This window comes from Takifugu flavidus, chromosome 2 (genome assembly GCF_003711565.1).
Source record: "Takifugu flavidus isolate HTHZ2018 chromosome 2, ASM371156v2, whole genome shotgun sequence".
NCBI classification, from domain to species: Eukaryota; Metazoa; Chordata; class Actinopteri; order Tetraodontiformes; family Tetraodontidae; genus Takifugu; species Takifugu flavidus.
This window is the reverse complement of record NC_079521.1, coordinates 1814367-1837691: the sequence shown is the minus strand read 5'-3', so window position 1 is coordinate 1837691 and position 23325 is coordinate 1814367. Positions and strand designations below refer to the sequence as shown.

Sequence of the window (23325 nt, the reverse complement as noted above, 5' to 3'; positions counted from 1 at the left end):
TCATAAATCGTAAAGTCTAATCTAGGAATCTAGCTAGCTAACTTGCTACTTCAGGAAAAACCCCAACAAGTCCAGTCGAGCAGAGATCTTATTTGGATCCCTATGACCTGGATGATGGAGGATCTTCACAGACATCCACCTAAATAAACACACCCCGTGATAGCATCAGTGTGACACCGCGGCCCAAGAATCCATACAGATTCACACAATCGATCACTTTAATGTAGGCTGGCCCAGCAACACTTAATTTACGGAGTAAATCAATAAGCTCGCTTTCACATTAAAAGCAGGAAAAGCAAAACAATTAACCACGTTGCTGCAGCCGTGACTGTGGTCAAATACTAATAAAACGTAATGACAGAAACAGATTCAAAATAAAATGCTTGGACTCATCGTGGATCTCTGATCCCTCTGCTGTACAGCATTTCAGTTCCATCAATACATCCTTTTCTCTGGGCATGGAGGCTAACGCTGCTGGGTTCTCAGGAGTGCTGACCCACCTTCGAGACCTTCTAGCTGGCCACGTGCTCATGGGCTGGACAGCTGTTTGAGCGCGTCCCTTCATTTCCAGCCTCAAGAGCCCGTTTGTTGATTCAAAAGTCCTCCGGCAGATTTCATTTAACCCGACAACACAAGCTAGCTGAAATAAGATTGCGTGAATCTCGACCATAATATACAACCCTGGAAGCAGCAACCATCTGGATTTAATATGGCTCCAGGAGAACAGACCACGAAGACTAATTTTATTTGCATTTCAAGAAAAACTCAAATAGAATTTACGTGTTCTGAGTATGTTTAGCTTAGCGGAGAAGCACCTGTTGCCCACCCCTGCGTAAAGGGGCCATACTAGACCTAATGACCAGGAAATGATGCATCCAGCTGAAGCTTAACTAAATCGTGTGCAAGTAATCCCATAATCAGTTGTGAAAGTGTTTAACTTCAACAAACTGGAAAAAAGAACTGCGCCAGGAAGCCAATTATCTGGCTGTCTGCAGAGCTGAGGCTCCTGCAGCTTCCATCTTAGTACACAATCATTATTTTTCAGAAAGACATGGTAGGTGCAGCTTGAAAACACACACACACACACACACACACACACACACACACACACACACACACACACACACAAGCATGCAGGATTCAAGATTCCAGAAGGACTCAATGATAAATTCATGCTCAATTGGACGAGCACAAACCTGTACTTAGTGAATTAAATATTGACTCATATGTTTGGCCACAGCTTGGGATCAGAGTCTGGCAAACATAAGCACGGCGATTCATTTTTCCGGACTATTTTTCATGACCGGGGGAAGGTTATTCATCACTTTGCAGGGGTGAAACAGCTGCATTTCAGCCTCGGTTCGAGAAAATGTCAGTCCTCATAACCGGAGCTGTGGTGTGCAGTAATTCATAGTTTCCCCCCGTTGCAGAGGTAAAATGATGGAAATTGCTCACTGGATCATATGAAGCAGCAAACTGGGCTCAGTTCTGGGCAAAAATTGTTCTTTCTGCACCTGATTTGATGCTTTTAGTGGTTCCTTCTGCCGTGAAGAAGTAACAGGACTCAGGATAATGTGACGTGGCACCAGCAGAGCCGCACTAGTAAAACAGTGTTTATGGCAACCTAATGATGAAAGATGCTTCCTGTCGAGTCTTTACAGTCCGTTACAGGGCATCATCCCGCAGATAAACCCATGCTTTAAGTGAGGGAGACGAGTGGAGCAGGAGGTGAGGTGTGAAGTTATTCTGGCAGCTCTAGAAATGAGAGGACTGACCCGCTTTGATCGGGATTTTCTGCCGTAATGACACGACAACAGAGGCCACGACGGTCACCGTGTGATTTATAGATTCTTCTGAGGTCGCTTGTGACATTAAAGCCGCATGGATTTCTGGATTCCCCAGACTGCTAACATTAAGATTCAGACACTTTCAGGTGAATAACATTAAATAAAACAAAAAAGAAAATGTGGCTAAGATCTGCTAACTAAGTCAGCCTGGTTATGATCACTGGGTGGATTTAATGGGAATGAAGGACGGGTCAGGTCACAACATCTGCTGATCATTTGCATTCGCGGCTGAAATGAGCTTCCTCCGTAGGGTGGCTGGGCTCTCCCTTAGAGAGGGGGAGAAGCTCTGCCATCCAGGAGGAGCTCGGAGTAGAGCCGCTGCTCCTCCGCATAGAGAGGAGCCAGATGAGGCGGCTTGGACACCTAGTTAGGATGCCCCCTGGACACCTCCCTGGTGAGGTGTTCAGGGCATGTCCCTCTGGTAGGAGACCCCCGGAAGACCCAGGACACGTTGGAGAGACTATGTCTCTCGACTGGTCTGGGAACACCTGGGGATCCCCCCGGATGAGCTGGACGGATGCATGGATGCATGGATGGATGGATGGATGGTGGATGGATGGATGGATGGATGGATGGGTGGATGGATGGATGGATGGATGGATGGATGGATGGATGGATGGATGGATGGATGGATGGGTGGATGGATGGATGGATAGATAGATGGATGGATGGATAATGGATGGATGATGGATGGATGCATGGATGGATGGATGGATGGATGGATGGATGGATGGATGGATGGATGGATGGATGATGGATGGATGGATGATGGATGGATGGATGGATGGATGGATGGATGGATGGATGGATGGATGATGGATGGATGATGGATGGATGCATGGATGGATGGATGATGGATGGATGATGGATGGATGGATGATGGATGGATGATGGATGGATGATGGATGATGGATGGATGGATGATGGATCACCGCTCACCTTGTTTGTTGTGTACGTTTACGCGCTCGTCTTATTTGGATTTTCCTCATTGTCTCCGTCTCTGCTGCTGTTTTCTCTTACGTGATAATTGGCTTTGATATCAAGAGAATTCTCCTGCGAGGGAAGAGAGCGATTCCGTGTCTTCGTGGCTGCGTCTAATTGCCTCTTCCGCTCCGACGTACAGATGTGTCCAGGGGTTTTCAGACACCCTCGGAGGCCCGACAGCACCGAGACGACGAGTCCACCCGCAAATATTTATTTGAAGTGACAGATTAACGTTGGTATTTGACAACAAGTCTGGGAATCTGGGAACAAGGAATGTATCAGATGTGCGCTGAAACTTTCGTTTTTAATCTTCTTTCCTGCCCTGAGGGGCATTTTTAAGAGGGAGGCGGTTCCAGGTTGTGTCACCATGAATGGGTATCAGCCGTGTGTGGGGCCCCCGTCCAGCCCGGGTCGCCCCGCTCCTCCGTCCCTGGTGTCTCAGGCATCGCTCTGCTGATGATGGGGCAGTTTGGGGCAACACTGGGCTCTGGTTTCTACCCTGGGATGAACCTTTTTCCCCTCTTGGGCTCTCTTATCTCCCCCCAGTGTCGGCCAGCGACTGTGACTCTGGGGAGAACGCCGATCTGACCTATTACACGCTCAGTCCGGACTTCATCATTTCCCCCCACGGGACCATTTTCCCGGCCGGGCCTCTGGACTACGAGAGGATGAACCACCTGTACGAGTTTGTGGTGATGGCGGTTGACAAAGGCGAGGTCCCCCGAACCGGAACCACCACGGTGCGGATCCGAATGGCCAACGTCAACGACGAGGCGCCCGACTTCTCCCAGCACGTGTAAGTAAATCAGCTCGGCTAAACCTGAGAACGGTGGTTTTTCCTCCCGCGCGTGTTGCTTTGATCTGAATGTGTGTGTCTTTCATCCACTCACGTCTCTCCGATCGGATCGTTTAAACGTTTTTGTTTACTGGATTTAGTGTTGTTTTGTGAACCAACTTTAAAGCATTTTTCCTTTTGACGTTTCAAGTCCAAGTTACGACTCTAATCACGAAAAAGCTGCATTTTCTTTCATTAATGTTGGTCCCTTAGCTCCCGTCGCTCCAGCACGTGGACATTGTCCAGCATGTGGACGCCGTCCAGCACATGGACATTGTCCAGCATGTGGACATTGTCCAGCACGTGGACACATATCAGGGTTCTTTGTAGGCTCTGTGCTAAGCTTCTCTGGGCAACGACGTCATCTAAAGCTTCAATTAATATATAAACTATACGTTCATTATTATTGGATTCTTCATATTCGTGTCTCAACTGAGATTTCAAGTTTTCAGCGCCGTTATAGGACACGAGCCAAAGTGGTCCAGACACATCTGCAGGTAGAAGAGATGGCAGTGCTAATTGGCGTGACTTTAGCAGCGTGCTAATTAGCATCTCTGACTGCACAGTAGGTGTCTGGAGGCAGGAAGGCTGATGAGATGGGTCAGACACCTTTTAGCATTACAAATACAGTATATTTGTTATTTTGTGTGTGTGTGTGTGTGTGTGTGTGTGTGTGTGTGTGTGTGTGTGTGCGTGTGAGTGTGCGTGTGTGCGTGCGCGTCTTTTCTCATCAGTTCAGCTCCTCGCAGCTGCTTTCCGGTCCAGTATCACAGATGCATTACCCACAATTCCAGGGCTTCCGTGATTCCTACACCTTTTTAATTGGTTTGATATTTCTAGCAAAAAGCTGGGCTGATTTTGGGATGTGTGTGTGTGTGTGTGTGTGTGTGTGTGTGTGGGGGGGGGGGGGGGGGGGGGGGGGGGCTGTTGTCGGGGGGGTTCAATCAGTCATACCCATCAGCACTCAGAATGCCCTGAGCTCCCAGTTTGTGTCTCCCCAGTAAAATTGAGAATATTCACGGAAAATGGACTGAATGATGCAGTTGTAATCCCTCTGACACACACACACACACACACACACACACACACACACACACACACACACACAGACACACACAGGGCTGCAGGGTCATCGATGCAGACACAAATGTGCATGCCTCCATTTGTACGCACACACACGCGCACAGTCACTCCAGGGAACGCACAAATAACAGTGTTAATCTTTGCAGAAACAGATATAGCAGATTAAATTTGAAACGGTAAAAAACGAAGAAAGGGAGGAAGTCATGTGGAAAATCTGGACTATCTGAACCGACTCCCAGGTCTGGAAGGGAAAAACATATTAGCCTACATATCTAGCAAGCCTTCACCAGCTCGTGACGCAGCGCCGCAGCATCCTCTCGGCCCGTTGTTGAACACATCATCATCTTCATGGCTGCCCACATTCTCCACATCAGCCTATTGTTGCCTGACTAATGCGGCTCCATGGCAACACTGTCAGTCAGGAAAGTTCCAGCCGTTTGGATCTGGTGTTTGTTCTGTGGCACCAGTTGGGTTTCCATATTTTCCCGAGGTAGAAATGCCTCTTTGCTGCAGATGTCGCCCGATAAACACAGCGACCCGCCTAAAAAGGCGATTAAAATCAAGACCAACGGAGGACGACGCCACCGCTGGACGTGCTGTCACATCTGTATCACTGAGCCGTAAAATTCCCGTAAACGCTCTTAAACAGTAAATGTTCAGTGATCATGAGGACCTCAGAAATGTTCCTGTTCTCCTGGTTACATCAGCGAAAACATTAAATTCATTAAAAATAAGGAGAAATCCAGGCGAGAAATAGAAACATGCTGTTATTGGCACAGTTCTACGGGGCCAGAGGCTAGCAAACAAAGCTAACAAAGAAATTAGTTCAAATAATTGACTTCAAATTATTAAAGTAATTAATTTCACGCCTGATATCAGGCATCAGCCTGGAGGGTCCTCCGTCCACTGGGATCAACCCACCCCCTCCATCCTCCGAAAAAAGAAAAAAAGCCAAGCAAATTGGTTAAAAAGTAATTAGTGAATGGTGGCGTATGACAGAGGTGGTTCCTCGATTGATCGCGGTATCGATCCGAACAAATGAGACTGCTGGTCCGGCCAGACTGTTGTTAGAAAAGGGCGTCTCGCGGGTCCATCCGTCCGCCTGTCCGTCTGTCTTTGGTCCGTTCTGATGGGATTTTTTTTAACTTGCTATTTAGCTTCATGTGTGAGCAGGACACCAGGAACAACCAGAGCTGCTGGTTGGTGTTTGGTACCAATCATCCTGAACCGGGTCCTCGCTGGGAGTTCACCCCGCCGCCGTTGTTGGAGCCGTTATGGCCAATCCAGCCGTACTTTGGATCCAAACGAGCTTTTTTCATTAGCTCCTGCCAAATAGATGAATTGGCCATTATTTAGGTACTTAACAATGATCCACTGAACGCAGCGCGTGAAGCAGGTGCAGGAGGGGCGTTTGAGTTCAGCCGCCGCCGGCGGACGGGGAGGTGCTGCGGAATTAGGAGGCCCTGATAAGATCAATGGGATATTACAGTCGAGACAAAATTAAAAGCTGAATGAGCTTCTTATTGATGGCTCCATCTATTATCTGGTGAAATCTGCTGTGTGCAATCTGTGTGTCACCATTCAAAGGCAGCATGAGTGAGAGGTTCCTCACTGATCCCGGATCAGCACCACCGTGATCCTCAGCAGCCTGAGTGACGCCGGCCGAGCACGGCCGACTGGCCAGGACGCAGCTGGGACTTTGCCATCAAGCTGGAGGCCCGGGTGCAGACGGAGATTCAGCTGGAATAAATACCTACAATTAGCTAATGAGCTTTCAGATCATCCAGATCATCCAGATCACCCATCCATCCATCCATCCATCCATCCAGCCATCCAGCCCCAGCCAGCAGCCACACCACCCACCCAACCAGCCAGCCAGCCAGCCACCAACCCATCCATCCAGCAGCCAGCCAGCCAGCCACCCACCCACCCAGCCAGCCACCCATCCAGCCCACCCACCCCCAGCCATCCATCCATCCATCCAGCATCCAGCCATCCATCCATCAGCCACCACCCACCCACCCAGCCAGCCAGCGCCAGCCACCCACCCACCAGCCAGCCAGCACCAGCCAGCCAGCCAGCAGCCAGCCAGGAGCCAGCCAGCCAGCAGCCATGCCAGCCAGCCAGATTAGCCAGCCGCCACCCAGCAGCCAGAGCCAGCCCGGCATCCAGCCCGGCAGCCAGCCAGCAGCCAGCCAGCCAGGCAGCCAACCGCAGCCAGACCAGCAGCCAGCCAGCCATCCAGCCAGCCAGCCACCCACTCATCCATCATCCAGCCCGTCAGCCAGCCCTTCATCCAGCATCAGCCATCCGCCAGCCATCCAGCCAGCCCATCCATCCATCCATCATCCATCATCCATCCATCCATATCCATCCAGCATCCACCATCCATCCATCCATCCAACCATCATCCATCCAACCATCATCCATCCATCCATCCACCCACCCATCCATCCATCCCTTCATCCATCCATCCATCCATCATCCATCCATCCATCCATCCATCCATCCATCCATCCATCCATCCATGGGGGATCTTGGTAATAGATGTGACCCAGTGGTCACTAGCTGAGCTCCAGCCCAGCCGTGACTGCAGCCCCCCCCCCCCCACACACACACACACACACACCAGCCTGAGCTGTGTGTCCAGACAGAAGCATCTCCTCTGTCAGTTCACACAAAAAAGCCTCTGAAGTGTCTGAAACACCTACATGATTTACAGGATTTAATCCTCAGCATCCTGTTTGGAGGAAAGATGGACTGGAAGCAACAACTGCTGCCAGCCAAGTATTGACTGAAGGGGTCTGGAAACTTTCAGCCATAAAATGTTAGCATCTTTTTAGTTATATTTAAAATGAGTTGGTTTTTGGTGTTTATATATATATATATAATTATTTTCTGTTTCAATTCTGTAATTTGGGGCTATTGAACATAGATTGACGTGAAAAAATGAGAAAAAAAAATCCTTTTTTCATTTAGGCTGCAGCATAAAAGGGTGTGAAAATATTTGGACGGTTCTGTGAATATGTTCTCCAGAATAATGGCAAAATCCAGTCGTGGCTGAAGTGTCTCGATTATGACAGCACGTCATTGATGTAACAGAAAGATGCAAATTGAACTGTTATTTAACCAACAGCGGCCGTGTCCATTAACAAATGGATGCCAGGCAAAGTGGCTTTAAGGTTAGTTTGGTTCTGTTTAGTCAAACATCCAAAGATTTGGACTTTCTTGAGGGATAAACACACTAACGAGGTTCAAATGAAGAACCAACTGGCTACTGCTTGTGTTTGTTACACACCTGGGATTTGTAGTGTCTTTACATCCCTCAACATGTTCTCTTTTACACCCGTGTGCTGGAGAAAGTGTTGATTCAGTGTTTCCGCGTCTTTTTATCAGATATCGAACCTTCGTCTCCGAGGATGCGGGTCCCAACACTTTGGTGGCAACAGTTCTGGCCAAGGACCCGGATGGAGATGGCATCACCTACAAGATCACCTCGGGAAACGAGGAAGGAAACTTTGTCATCGACAGCCAAAAAGGTCGGTCTGCCTTGCTGCCTGCCCTGTCTGTCTCTCTGTCTGTCTGTCTGTCTGTCTGTCTGTCTGTCTGTCTGTCTGTCTGTCTGTCTGTCTGTCTGTCTGTCTGTCTGTCTGTCTGTCTGTCTGTCTCTGTCAACATTGTGTAACTGAATCAACGAATGCGTCGCATTTATCGAGCTGCAGACCCTAAATCTAGTCATTTAATTGTTATTGTACTTTAAAACCAGATCTTAAAAGGATAAAAGATATGAAATGAGGCACTTTATTAAGTGTGTAACAACATTTGTCATTTACAAACTCCAATGTCCTTAATGTAATGAGCTACGTACTGGAGGAATACCAGCTCAGCAGAATGAGCCGTTCCGTATTCTGACTCTGTTCCATCAAGGATGGAGAGGCTTAAACAAGCGTGGTTTGGAACAGCTGGGACATATTACCCTGATCTCAATACCAAATAAGTATTTATATGAGACACAGGTGATATATACCGGCAGGGAGGGGGGGTGTCAGGGCCTGCCAGGCCTCCTCTGCTGGCGTATAAATATATCTGAATCACAGATTAGATTTTGTCCAATTCCAAATTGTCTGCTCACTTCCGTTCGTAGCTTTTCCGATGGTTTGTGCTGCTTCCAGACGTGTATTTTCATATTAAAGCATTTAACCAATCACATTTCAGCCATCGTTTGTTGCCAGGCAGGGTCAAAGATGTCTGCCCGGAGGCCTTCACAATCTGTACTGCAGGCCTTCTAACTCAGAATAAATGTGGCTGAAAGTGTTGCTTTAAGCATGATTTGGTGCCGCTAGGACCCTCTAGCAGGTGGCAACGTCACCATATTCAGACCCGTTGACTGGATGGTCAGAGAGAAAACTAGCCAAAGCTAGCAAACTGCATGGGCAGGCGCGAGTGTCAATATTAGCATCGATAGCGATAGAAATGGAATTATCTGTACCACAGCATAACTGGACTGTTTTTGAGGAAAGAGGATGGATTTTTGTCTCCAACTAATCCGAATTCTTGGTGAGTAAAATGCTGCTATTTTCCTAAAGCTTATTGCAGGTTCATGAGGTTATTATTGATGTTTTTGTATGTGCCATGGCTGCAGCAGCAGTAGAAGGAGACCTCTTCACCCCTGCTTTGTTCATTCAGTAAAGACATTTATCGTGGCTCCAGGAGCTCTCTATCTGCACTACAACAGCTCTTTATACTGTATTTCTGTATAATAAGATGTTTTTTTATTACCATAGAGTAGTTATTGAGGGGTTGATTGATTCAGGAGCATGACTGAGGGTCTGCCACAGGTTTACATCCTCTATTCCAAGATTGTGGACTTCATATTGTGAACATTTAATGGTGCACGTATCTGTGTTATTGTTTTTTTTACTATTTTCTTCACTATTCATTTGTTTGGCCCTCATCTGGTTGTGGAAAAGGGTGGATCGGTGTGACAGAATGTTCTGCGTCCTACCTGTTGCAGAGTGAAACTCACCATTTTCAACATTGGGCGATGTTCAGCTGCCTTTTCTTCTTCTTACGCCAGCGGTTCGATTGTAAGGTACCGCAGTGTTGCTGGGAAGTGAAGAACAAATGATCCAGTTTGAAAAAGAGGGCACATTTTTGGAGCAGGGGCAGACTGACGGGTGGAGGCTAGTTCACTTCAAGGCTGGTTGCTAAACGAGCCAAAGGTCTCGTTACATTTGAAAGCTTTACAGAAAAGTGTTTGTATGAAGCAAAAGAGTTGGAAACTATCAACAGCAGACAGTAAGAATAGACAACACTTGATGGGAATGGCCAAAACCAGATCATTCTGGGTTGATTGGACTCTGAGATGTGAACATATGAATATATTTGACGAATATATTTGTTATTTACATCGAAGTTACCACTATAAAGTTTTTATTACTTTGGTGGAGTCTGGACCTCATTTCAACCCCCTTCCAAGCTTTGACATGTCTGATATAGAAGAACCAAGACTGTGGGTTCCTATTTCTCATATAAAGTGTAAATCCGTTCAACCACAGTGATCCTATATTGCATCGCAGCACTTTTAAATATTTAATAACATATTTGAGGACTTTATACCAGGAAGACCCTTCAGCTGTGCAGAGACACAAATATTGCACAATAACAAAACTTACTGGGATATTACAATTATGGGGCCTTGGACCACCGGTTAATATGCTTCAGTACCGGACTACAAACCTACACACTTTAATTTTAAGGGTGCAGATTTGCAAGTGTGTTTTGGTGGACGTAAACAAAATGTAGTAACCTCCCAGTATAGAGTGCTACGTAGCAGAATAACGCGATGTAACACACACACTGTGGTGTCGAGGGAGTAAATGTGGTTGTTAGTGAAGTCAGCATTTATGGTGCCATTTTGGTGATGTGCCGAGTAAGCAGACGTAATTGTGAGCCCATAGGAAGGACGGGGAGGAAGAGAGTTACGTTCAACAAGGGCCGAGCTTCACCTGTCAGTCCCTCTCCAAGTTCTCGCCGCAGGATCGCCCATCTGGGGGTGAGAGTGATGTGAGAGTCACATGACCTGTCTCAGAACTCTTCAGGATCGGGTCACATAAGCAACACCAGGCCCGTTCCCGGCTTCAGACCCAGGCCTGCTTAGGGAAAAAGAGCAGATTTCACGTCACTGTGTTAAAATTTGGGTCGCATCTGGGTTAAAGAAAGGCATTTTTTTAACACCTGAAGGAGAATTAAACTAAAGTGCTCAGAACCATCCAGCTAGTTTGTTACGGACTCACTGAAACTTGTCTTTTCTTTCCAGACAAGCAGAAGCTTATAGTTAAGAAAATCTCTCCTGTGATCCTCAGGATAAATCAGCCACCTTAATGGCACCTTTAAAACTGCCTTTTAGGGAGATGGGTAAAAAGAAACATCACAGGATATTTAATTCATTCATTTCATGATCATGGTGACAGCTTTCGATCATTTCACTAATATCGTTATAGCAATGTCACCTCGGGCTTTTAAAATAACTGCCTGGTTGTCATTGTAAGATTAGGTTAAATTCCAACAAATGTCTGGGAATTTCAGCAGTTAACATATTCCCCTCGCTGTGTATAAAGGTCCACTGAATATGTATGGGCTATTTTTTTTATAAATATGCTAACATTTATCTGAAATGAGAAAACATGCTGTTTTAATTGAAGGCAGACCATCATCGCCTCTATACAATAGAAAGCTCAGTAATGAAGCCCTTTCTCCATGTAATGGTTTAATAAGTACTTCAGAAGTGATGGATTTGTGGACAAGTCTCTGGACAGGAGACACACTGATGTCATCTGATGCAGTTGGACAAAGAAAAGTTTAACTTGTGCATAAATAATCAAATGCACTACACGCTCATAAGTGTGCAACACTAATGCTTCTGATATAATCGGATATCAGCTTTCAAACGGACCAATATTTGCTCATTAAATCTGTATTATGAACCACCCACACACCAGTCTCCATCATCTTACTGTCTCTGCCACTGATGAGAATCATTTCTTGTCTCTCCGTCCATCTCATTCTCTTACAGCCTGCTCCTCAAGATAAATGTGCTCCAATCATTCAGGCAATTGTTCTCTCCCCTTCCGGCAGCAGCAGCAGCAGCCCTGTTGGCCTCCCTCTGTGTTCATCTGTCTGTTACTCAGCCTAAAATACAACCTGTTTCTCTCAGATTCAAAGCAACCATTAGGATCTGAACAGTCAATATGATGATCACACTTCCTGTTGTCACTCATAGATATACCGTATAAAAAAGCCCTTTGCTACACAGGGATGGGGGGGCATTTAGCTAAAGAGGAAAAGCTGTTGCCAATAAAAACACTTTAATCAATTGGTATTTTCCTGTGTTGAGCTACAAAAACCTTCTGGGTAATGAGAGAGTGGATGGCTCCTATTTTTGCTGGCCATTTCATTTTTCCCCCTGAACTGCTCACCTCACGTCCATTTCGGTTGCTCCGATACGCTGACCTGCTTCCTATTCCGCCTTTACATAACCAATCCACACTGTTTGGCCCTCGTCCTTCTCCTCATTGTTGTTCCCTCTGGCAGATGCATTGTTTTTCTCCTCGTTTGTGTTTTGTATCTGTTGGTTTCTGTCTGTTGTGGCGATGCTGATTAGAAGTATTTTCCTTTCATTCCTGTTAGTCCACCTTGGTCCTCTGTGCTGTCTCTCGCCCATCCAGGGCTTCATCCTTTTCCCTTCTGGCTGCATTTATGTGAAGTGACATCTGCTCAGTGAACCCAGAGGAAACATCTTCTCCAGCTCCATTTCCTAATGATATGTGCTGGCCATGTCCACAGCATAATACAGGCACATGCACACGTGTATTTCCACACACCACCACCTTCCAAAATAAAAGAATACACAAATAAACTGAGAGAACGACACTGGTCCAGAGAAACATCCAGCTATGGCCATGAACCCATGCTACAGGGACACGTACTGTATTTAGTGGATTAGACCTGGTGCTTGCTGCGTTCTGTCCTCAGAATATCCTGAAAGCTCTTCCGTGTTCATTTTAAACCACTTACACAGCATGTGTTGCTCTCATCTAAGGCTTTTAGGACCTATTAGATGTTTATACCACAGTGAGGTGGACTGAGTCGCGATCGGACCACAGGGCGCCTCCGGTGCTCCCTGCATATGTAACACCGTGAGCAGGACGTAGCCTCTCTTTATGTCGGCCCGCTGCCTTTTCCTGAACCGGTCGCATTTATTCGGCCTTCTGTCTCAATTCATTAAGCATGACTGGCCTCTCTGCACCGCTGGAGCAGCGTGGGTGGACAAAGACACGGGCTGGCTAGTGCGCGCACGCTTCATGCATATTTGCCGGAGACTTCCTCGCGTCTCTGCTCCAGCAGCTCCCTGATGTTTGTGACCCCTGCCCGCCTTTATGCTTAATGTCCCGCAGCTGTCGGCGCCACGACGGCGACTGTTTACTTTTGTTTGAAATCTGCAATTTCTGTTTCCTGGTTTTAAAGCAGATTATTGTGGAGAGAGTGGTGGAGTAGGGGTCGCACTTCAGCTGTGCGTTCGTCGGAGGTGCTTTCTCCTTCGTTTGTCACCATTCTCTTCTTCTGCTCCTCATCATCTTCATCATCTTATCCTTTATCCTTTATCTTTATCTCTTATCCTTTACACACTTGCTCTTTCATTCTTTCATAGTTTTTAACCTTTGTGAGGGTTCAGAATCCTTCATGCTCAAGAGTCTAAAAGAGTCAAGATTTCTTTGCATGAAGATTATTATATTAAACACAAAGAATTATTCAGGAGTGACTCTGATGTTCTGATGTTACTGGGATCGGCCCCCCAAAAGCATATCTCTCTAAACAATTAAAGGAGCCAAAACCTGAACAAACAGCGTCAAAACAATGATACGCGTTGACTGATGGTACGTCAGGAAACAGGAACTTCTTTGAAGCACAACGTCAAATTTACTGTTCCTGTGAAGTTTGTCAGTAGCAGCTTCAAAGAAGCCAAACCAGTTCAGCCGGGTGCTATAACGGTTCAACACTTTTAGGGATAAGAGCAGATAAAGTCACTCATGAGTGAATTAATGACTGTAAAAAGCCAACCGAACCCCCCGCAGAAAGCAGCCGAGCTGATGTGAATGTTCTGTTCCAGAACATTGTCCAGGAAAAACAAATTGAAATAGCTGGAACGGGTCTTTGAATGCCACCGGCACGCTGAAGTTTCCCCCAGTGACAGCAGCATTGTGTTGTGGAGCAGCGGTCTCCTGGGGCCTGTTACTACAGGTAATGTCTGAGAAAAAAAACTACCAGGCATCAAAGAAATAGGCCCTGAAAAGCTGCTCTGTGCCAAGATGCTGTCCTGGAATCCCTGCACAAAACTCCAGTTTTTAAAAATAATTCAGAACACCGGGGGAAACCGGCGCTCAGTAAAGAGCGTAGAAACATCAGCATGAAATGTCACTGCGTTGAGCCTGAGTCGGTCCTGTCAGGGTAATAAACGGGGCTAGTATAGCGTTATCTTTACATGTGCCGTCTGTGCCTGGAGGCACAGTTTTGTCCACTTACGTCTGCCGCTGTAGCTGTAAATCATAATCAGTTCTCCCGCCCCCTCACACACACACACACACACACACACACACACACACACACACACACACACACACACAGATACTATACCAAAAACATGTCATTTCCTGATGGGTTTCATCCAGTTAATGTATTAAAACAATAACATATAATACAACCTGGACTAATAATATCAATAATAAGGCGATTAGACACTTCTAAGATGGGGAAATATATATATATACGGTATATATTCTGTTGGATCATTTTCCTTGGTGTGGAAAGCAGAGATAGAATGTAAAGCCATGCGTACATATTTATGGTAAACATGCATATAAGTCCAATTTCAGCATCTTTGTGCCACGGCAGCCAAATGCCTGACAGACGCAACACCTTCCCTTGTTCTTTGAAGATAAGGAGGATGTAATAAAAAACAGACACGTGCACACACACACACACACACACACACACACACACACGCACACCCAATGTAAACAGAGCACCAGAGGGTGAGATGAATACAGAGTGGAGGAGGGTCATTCAAAGCCGCGAGTGGGCTGGAGATGAGTCGCCTACACTGAACTGAGTCTGGCAAGGAGGAAAAAAGGAAAGAGATGGAATACATGAAAGATTATTCTAAATTTGAATCCCAGCTGCATTAAATTCCGGCGTGCTCTTTTAAGGTGAATGGCCACACGTCTGATCGAAGCTGTGGCCACTACTGGCCAGCACTCACATGCCAAATATGCCCATCTATTAATTTTGTTATATTAAGTCGTTGAAAAGAAAACAGTCTCAACGTCCAAGGTTGGTTTCAGCAGACAAGATAATCCCGTGTCTCCCATTCTCAGAGTCCTCGTGATGTTTTCCTCCAATCAGGCTTCTGTCCTGCCACTCGGCCATAAAGCACAAGAGTCTTTATCTGCTGCTGTTGTCTGTTCTTAACTCAACATCACCACCACTGGACTCTAGAAGAATGGAGATGTGTTCTCTGGAGTAACGAAATGTGCCGGGTTGCCCGGGGTGGCTGTCCAGCAGTTCCACTGAAAGGAACTCTTAATGCTTCAGCATGCCAAGACATTTGGACAGTTCCATGCTCCCAAATTAGTTAATAAATGTGTTGTCAGTCAAAAGTTAGAGAAAGTTAATGGATAAGAGGACATAGTATTCTTGCTAAAAGCAGGTCTGAATGAGAATTTACAATCTGCCTGATGCAAGAGTGCAGATGTGGAAGCGGCAGCTGAAGGGACTCTGTAAATCAAAGCACCCTGAAACACGATACTGTCCTGGAATCAGTCACAGCAGGCAGAGCTGCAGGATGTGGCTTTATAATGGGAAGGTTGAGAGTCTTAGACCCTTCAAGAGCTATGGGACTCTTCAGGGAATCATGGAATCATGGCGACTGGAACGCCAGTGACGCCTGGTCTCTGACCAAAGCATTTAAGTTTGGAGAGAGGAAGAAGAGGAGGAGGAGGAGGAGGAGGAGGAGGAGGAGTGCTCTCCAACACACAAGTCGTCACATGCAGGAGGATGCATGATGTTCAAACCAGAAAGCAAAGAACCACGCAGTCCATTCAGAGAGATGGTGCTGAGGTCACAGGGTAAAACTGAAGAGAAACAAGGAATAAAATAACATTTTACTGTTCAATTCAAGCACTGTTACTAAAACATAAGGACATAAATGCAATTAAAAAAATGGACATAGAAAATACCTGAAATAAAATAACTTGTCACTCACTTGTCAACACATGTGCCATTGTGTTGGACACAGACAATTAAACTCATACTTGTCAGTGCAAAGTTTCCATTTCTTGACATTTTGAAGCAAATGTTTGCATTTGTGTTATGTCCCTGTTGACGCTGGGAATGTCTGGAATGTTGATCCGAACATTCAAGGCTGACAGAAATGTCATGTTTGCTGCTTTGACAGCTCCTGTTGCTACACACAAAATCCTGTGAGAAGAGAACGCATCGTCTTTAAATAGAGCAATGTTTAGCATTTCCATCCCTTTCAAAAAAGAAAAGAAATGAATACCTGAGCAGTTCACATCAGCCAGGTCACCGAAACATTGCGCCACACATTCCACAATAACCTCTTTGACTTGGTCAGTCCATGGATCTATCATCTAGTCTGGAGGAACTTGGTAGACAAAGACAGGACAGACATGTCTCTACTGATGTTCCAACCACCACTGCCAATGCTTCTGGCCCGTTTGTCTGCAGGCTTGATCCGGCTGCGCTCCAGTCCGCCACCTCACCTCCAGGGTGTTGAATACGTACTCAACATCACGGCAGTAGATGACAATGCCTCCGGTGGACCTCAGGCCCTGTCCTCCACAGCGCAGGTCATAGTGGGAGTGGACGATGTCAACAATAACAAGCCTGTCTTTGAGAAGGTAAGACGACTAAAGGTCCAAATCATTAGACCTTGCTCATTACACCATGTAACTCTCCCCCATTGCTTCTCACCTGTCTGCTTCCTCTATTTATTAGTCCCCTCTGGAGAAGCCATTAGCCATTTTGAGCCTCTCCCTCATGTCCCTTCTACTGTACATGATCTCACTCTTTTAATTAAAGCTTCAAGGGATCTTTTAGCACTTGAAGCTCCACATCCCCACCTATTTTGTTGTTCTTAATTTGTGTGTCAATTGTCTGGTGTCAGTTGTGAGTTGATAGTTCAAGCCCCTTGAGCTACAACATCTTTAGCAAATATCGTCCCTTTCTGGGTGGACATCTCACCCTATGGGGAAGTGAGTGACAAGTGTTTGTCTTTTGGTTGCACCTTACCAGAGACATCAATGCAAAGAGAGCGGAGGGGACAGAGGGACTCCTTGTCCTCAGGATTCATCAGCTCTGTCTCAACTAATCCCCCCCCTCCCCATAAAGATACTGATCTTTTTGATACAGTCAGTCTAACAGGAAATAGAAAGACATAGAAGAAATCCATGTTCGTATAACTGACCTAATTAATCAATCCTCAGTGATGGCGTCTTCATGTTAGTCTATACCTCCGAGACAGCGATCATCAGCAAATCACTAATGTGCTTAATGATTCTCTGGGTTGTCTCAAACGATCGGAACAACCTTGTTGACATGTATCGGTTGGAAGTCAGAATCCTCAGCGCCGCCCTCATGACCCAGACCCAAAGGTTCACGCACAACCGTCTTTAGATTTGTGGTAAATAGAACACCCAGATTTAGTCCAAGTGAACTCAGTGAATTCCACCGCATCAAATGCTGTTTCCTCCCGTTTCGTCCGTGCGAGACGGAGCAGCCTTCAAACTGGCTCCAATATCAATCTGTTGTCTCGACATAAAACGGTGAAACTGCCGCGCAGCGAGGCATGAAATTCCCGGGATAGAGTGATTATGGTTGAATTGTAGGTCATACACGACCATTTCCACCTGCATATAAAAGTTAAAATGCCAGATTTGGGAGATCTAAAGCAGCGATAAGATCAATCATTCCAGATCCATTTCCACCGCTAACGTCACCTGTAACATAAACAAAAATCCATGTGCATGAATACACACATCCTAAAACTCTTACTTTTTTGAGGCACCTTATGATGTTAAACTTCTCAGTCTCTCTGGGTCGGAGTCGATTAACATGGAACATCTCGACCCGTATTTGGCCACTCTTGTTTGGAAAAGGGCTTCAAATGTATCCGATTATTCCTCAGATCACCCACAGATGTTGGGGTGATCCAGAAAATAATGCGTAATGCTGCCGCTCCTTTGCTCCCTTGTTTTTTTTTTGGATCAACATGCATTTTGAGACTGTGGTTAAAAAGTGTAACTTTGGCTTTATCAGGCCATAAAACATGTCCAACACACCTTTAGGTAAATACAGCCAGGTATGTGATCTTTGTGCCCCTGAGGGTTCCTTTCAACAATCACATCTTTGCGTACTTTGGAAGCTTTCTGCAGATCGTAGCTTTTGCTGCTAATTACAATTAAGAAAAGGTCAGAAGAATCCCAGCAGAAGAGCTGAACTTTAGTTGGAATCAATTAGAGTCACATTAAGTGACGGCAGGTGTGGACTGACTAACATTTAAGACAATCTGAAGGTGGTGGGGTGATTCTGAACATATAGATGTGCATTCTAATGTAAACAGGCTATTGTAGCTAATTTTAGCGAGCCATTTAGTGTCTCTCTCAGGGTCATGGGGAGGGTGCTGGAGCCAATCCCAGGGGTATACAGGTGGAGGCAGGGTCCACCCCTGGATGAGACAGTAGCTACGTGAGCCTTTTGGAGTTTTGTGCCTTGCTCAAGGGTACCTGGCACCTTCCGAGCTTGAACCGAGAACCCTCCTCTTTTCAGTCCAGTCCCCTGAAGCCTGAGCTGCCACCACCCTGATTTGATTTTATTTTCTCCCAACAAAGATTTGTTACTGTGTTTGTTCACATTTTAAGTCAAAGTAAAGGTTGAAAAAGTTCTGGAATTATTCATCTGGGTCTCACCTTTTTACAGAAACCTGCCATCATAATGTATAGATCCTTTATACCCACTGTAGCAGACTGGGATTGTTAAATCTAAATCTTTTTTTTTAAAAACCAACAGTCATGAACATAAGAAGTTTCTGGAAGAGAACACTTTTCAAATAACTTTAAAAAGTTTCCTTTCTAATAAACTTGAGCCAGCTGAAGTGATCTGAAACACACAGGAAGTTCAGTGATTCACAGGTGACATCACAGTGAAGCCCCCATGGTGACAGTAGTCAGGTCTTTTTTGTACTTTGAAGCAGAATTTTCTTTTATGAAGTTATCAGGAAACATCCACACAAATGAAACGGAATCCACTCTGAAAGTTGTTCAACCATGATGGAGATACAGGTGCTTTGCAATTTAATTCTTACTGGAATTAGGAAAGAAAAGTAAAACAACTATATCATTTTTATTCAGTTTTGGCCCTTTTGCCTCACAGGTTTGCTGCCCAACCTGATTATGAGCAATTATACACAGTAAACAATGTTTTGCACATCTAATCCTCAAATCCTGCCTTATCTCGTAAAAGATTTTGCCCCCTTCATATAGGTGAGCGGTCGTCACATGTGGTACCGCCATTAAATGCCACCATCCTGTTTTTGGCTTCCCACCAATTACCATGTTCTTTGTTGTTGTCCTTGTCCCTATTTTGGAAGGTGCTCCTGTCATTTTAATTATAATTTTGAAGGGACACAATAATGAATGTCTTTCTGCTGTGTTTGTTTAAATTGAATGTCAAGAGGGATTAGGGGATTATCACAAGACTTTTCTCGAACAGGGGTCTATTTACATGACAATAATCTTTTGTTGGTCAGTGTCAGCAGTACCGAGAGAGCACGTCGGTCCTGGAGAACCAGCCAGCAGGAACGTTTGTGCTGCAGGTCCACGCCGTCGATGCTGACGAGGGCTCCAATGGAAGGGTCACCTATGGCTTCATGCACAAGGACTCCACCGTGCCTGCGTTCAGCATCCACCCAGACACCGGTGCTGCTCCACACCCCCCAAACACCACACGAGTAGACGACAAAGCGCACGCATACATTTGCGTTGGATATTTATCATTATCTCGCCCTAAAACATCAAAGCAGCAACGAGAAACCAGCGCGTTCCTTGGAATCTTCAGACAGCATTGTTAGAAAGGAATATTAACTGAAAACAAAGTTACACATTTATGAAGGTTGTGAACTTTTTTCTTTATAAATTCAGCCAGCAGCACAACCCGGCCCATAGATACGCAGTTCTCATCTTTCCGGCTCTATAGGCCACCACCACGGCTCATATTCAGACTGCGAAAGCAACCTAAGACTTTTTTTTTAAGACAAAGTCGTGGAATGTTAAGCACTGGACGGGTCAATCACCTGACCTGAGTCTGGCGGAGCTGAAAAACTGAATGGAAAATGTCCCAAGAACAAGCAGGAAGTGGAGATAGTTGGAGGAGAGGCCTGGCAGAGCATCAGCAGGGATGGAACCCAGCATCTGCTCGTGCTGCGAAGAGAGCTGCAACCAAGTTTTAGGAAGTGAAAGTTGTTTGTTTTGTCTCGTTACTTTTGGTCCCTCAACAAGTGGGAGGAACATATAGAAACTGCTGTCGTTGCTACACCAGGTTTGGATGTAAATACCCTCAACTTAAAGCAGGAAGTGTGCAGTTAAAACACACGTTTGAGATGAGAATTGTGTCGTCGTCGGCACAATTCAATTCTATTTTATTTTCTCTTTACATTATTGGGTCGACACGCCTCCTTTTATTCTAAATTTTAAAATTCTGACCATAATTGCGTTTAGATTTAAAACAACGTTGTCTGTTTAACGTGGGTAACAGTCAGGACTCTAAGCGGTGATTTATTCCTGCTGCAGGCAGGATGAGACAACGATGAGAGCTCTTTGCTTTAAACGATCCGTCTCATCAACCTTGTTATCTTTCTGGCTCTAGGAACAATTGTGACAGCCAGGAAATTTGACAGAGAACGCCAGCGGGAGTACGCGGTGACGCTAACGGCCACAGACCAGGCAGCAGACCCGCTCATCGGCATCTGTCAGCTCACCATTCACATTCTGGACCAGAATGACAACAATCCCAAATTCGAGAACATCCGATATGAGTGTAAGAAGAAGGTTCACATGCCCACACACACATGCTCCTCCAGTGTGTAGACAGCATGGCTTCATACATCTCATCTTCACAGCAGCTCGTTAGCATACAAACCGCCGCCCGACGTGCCTCCATCTTTAAGGCGGTTTGCATAATTAGTGGTTAAATTAATCCCTCGTTGCTGAGTACAACCAACATCAGGAGTTTGATGATGGCTTTGACTGGAATGAGAGACAGGAAGCATCCTGTTCCCTCCTGTGAAGGTGGGACAAGACATCGCTCTTTATTTGGGTGGTATATTTACATATTTGTACGTTGACGATTTTACCAACCGATGCGAATGTTTGTCCTTTATGTTACACAATGAAAGTCGATCCTGTTTCAGGCTTCTGGTTCTCCTCTTCCTCTCTCTCTTCCTCGTCTTCACCTGTCTCTCCCTGTCCCACCCCTCTTCTTTATTCAAGCGAGTCTGCTCCTGTCGTTTGTTGTCCTCCATGTTTGCCTCAGACGATGTTTTCCTCTGCTGTTTTAGTGTTATTGCTTCCTCTTTCTCTTTCTGCTTCCCTCTTTGGTTTATTGGTTCTATTTACATTTAAATATCTACTTAAATGTTCCCCACATGCTGTCATTTTCCCACTTTTGCTAAAATCTAAAGGCTTTATTACATTGTGGCCTAACGGTGATGGAAAAATAGCACCGTTATCAATCAGATAGTTCCCCACGAACCTCTGAGGGCATGATTCAAGCTTCTTTTTACATGACCATCAGCCCTTCTGTTGATCCTCACTGGCATTTTCCCCCTGCTCTGTCTTCAGTTGCTGTTTTAAGCAGAGTGACGCAGTTTTTTATCTCTGACAGTCTTGACAGCTGCGATAACGTTGTGACTTGTACAGTCCTCAGTCCTGCACATTTCTCACATCCCTACAGCCTTGAAAATACACCGCACTCCTTTTTCTTCTGTCTCAGACTTTCTTCGCGAGGACACAATGATTGGGACCAGTTTCTTGCGGGTGGCAGCTCATGACGATGACTTTGGCACCAACGCGGCCATCACGTACTCGATGTCCGGCGAACAGCCCGAGTATCTTCGGGTCAACCCGTTGACAGGCTGGGTGTACGTCAACCAGCCCATTTCTCAGGTAGAAGACATTTTACAGAGTATTTTTATTGTTTTAACCAAACCCTCATCATACACAGAACCCCAAAAAATCTGGAATTACTCATAAAGAATCTCACCTATGAAGAACAAGCACATTTTCTTTCATTTAAAAGAATTAGAATACAGTCAGAATGGAGGAATCATTTATTGATTCTCTCCTAACATTCTTTGGTGAGAAATTCTGCTTTTATTACACCAGGCGCCTTAAAAGCGGGTTGAAACCTGAGTTACATTCGTGATGCTCTGGAAATACTTCCCCCTTTCTCAGCACAACCAGAGAACCTTGTAATTAGGACCCAGTCAGGCGCACCTTTGCATAAACGCCTGTGGTTTTCTGTGTCCAACAGAGGACCTACATCACCAGAGAAATTGTGGCCACAGACGGCGGCAACAGGAGCAGCTCAGTGGAACTTTCTGTCACCATCACCAACGTGAAGAACCAGCCTCCGCAGTGGGACAAGGAGAGCTACACCGTGGTCATTCCGGAAAACACCGTCCGAGACACTCCTGTTGTGGTACATAAAAAAGAAGCCGATTTGAACATCCCACTGAACATTATCACGTACAAGCTAACCCACAGAGTTGTTACCACTCTTCAGGTTAAAGGAATTTGGTGCTAATAGGATTCGCTTTGCAGCAAATAAGGAATATTGCTACCTTATTAGTTCTTTAATGGATTCAGCTTCTCATAAACTGATCCAAATATAGTTTATTAATGCTAAGTGTGTACTACCAAAACATTAATCCCCCCCATAAAAGGGAGACAGAGAGAGAAAATGGTTCTTTCAGTCAAAAAATGTCATTTCTGTGTGGTTTTTATGGTTTAATGGAGACAGAGTTACTGGCAGGAGGTCGCAACAACACTTGCAACTGGATGTTTTTGACAAGAGTTTTCATATTCTGCACGCTTGGCGGGGCCTCCCATAATTGCAGGTGCAGAGCTTCCAGCTAGGTCACACATTCATGTAGTGGATCATGTTCTGGATGACATTTTTCCTTTAATTGAGGGTAGCAGCTTTGAGCAGCTTCTCCTTAATTAGTTGAGACAGCCCCGACCATAAAAAAATTGTTTGTTCCCATAATTTTGTGCTATTTAAGTTTGACTGCATGAATAAGTGTCCATTTGGGTGGCAGATAGTTTTCATTTCATCTATTTTTCACCTCTCATTTCGTGCAGTTCTGCTATAAATGAGAAGATGATTACTTTCCTGGAATTATTGCTGCCGGGTTTTCCTTTTTCTGACTTGAAAATGTGTTTC

General features: G+C 45.5%; 1 protein-coding gene across 1 annotated transcript in view; it reads left to right on the top strand.

Annotated features, from left to right (window-relative positions):
- si:ch211-186j3.6 (neural-cadherin) overlaps nucleotides 1–23325 on the top strand; it is a 168120-nt gene that overhangs the window by 59985 nt on the left and 84810 nt on the right. The window contains exons 6-12 of the mRNA XM_057025565.1: nucleotides 3378–3627; nucleotides 8146–8288; nucleotides 16555–16727; nucleotides 19634–19802; nucleotides 20749–20919; nucleotides 21874–22046; nucleotides 22414–22581. Coding sequence (XP_056881545.1) covers nucleotides 3378–3627; nucleotides 8146–8288; nucleotides 16555–16727; nucleotides 19634–19802; nucleotides 20749–20919; nucleotides 21874–22046; nucleotides 22414–22581 — 1247 coding nt within the window. The remainder of the gene's footprint in view (nucleotides 1–3377; nucleotides 3628–8145; nucleotides 8289–16554; nucleotides 16728–19633; nucleotides 19803–20748; nucleotides 20920–21873; nucleotides 22047–22413; nucleotides 22582–23325) is intronic.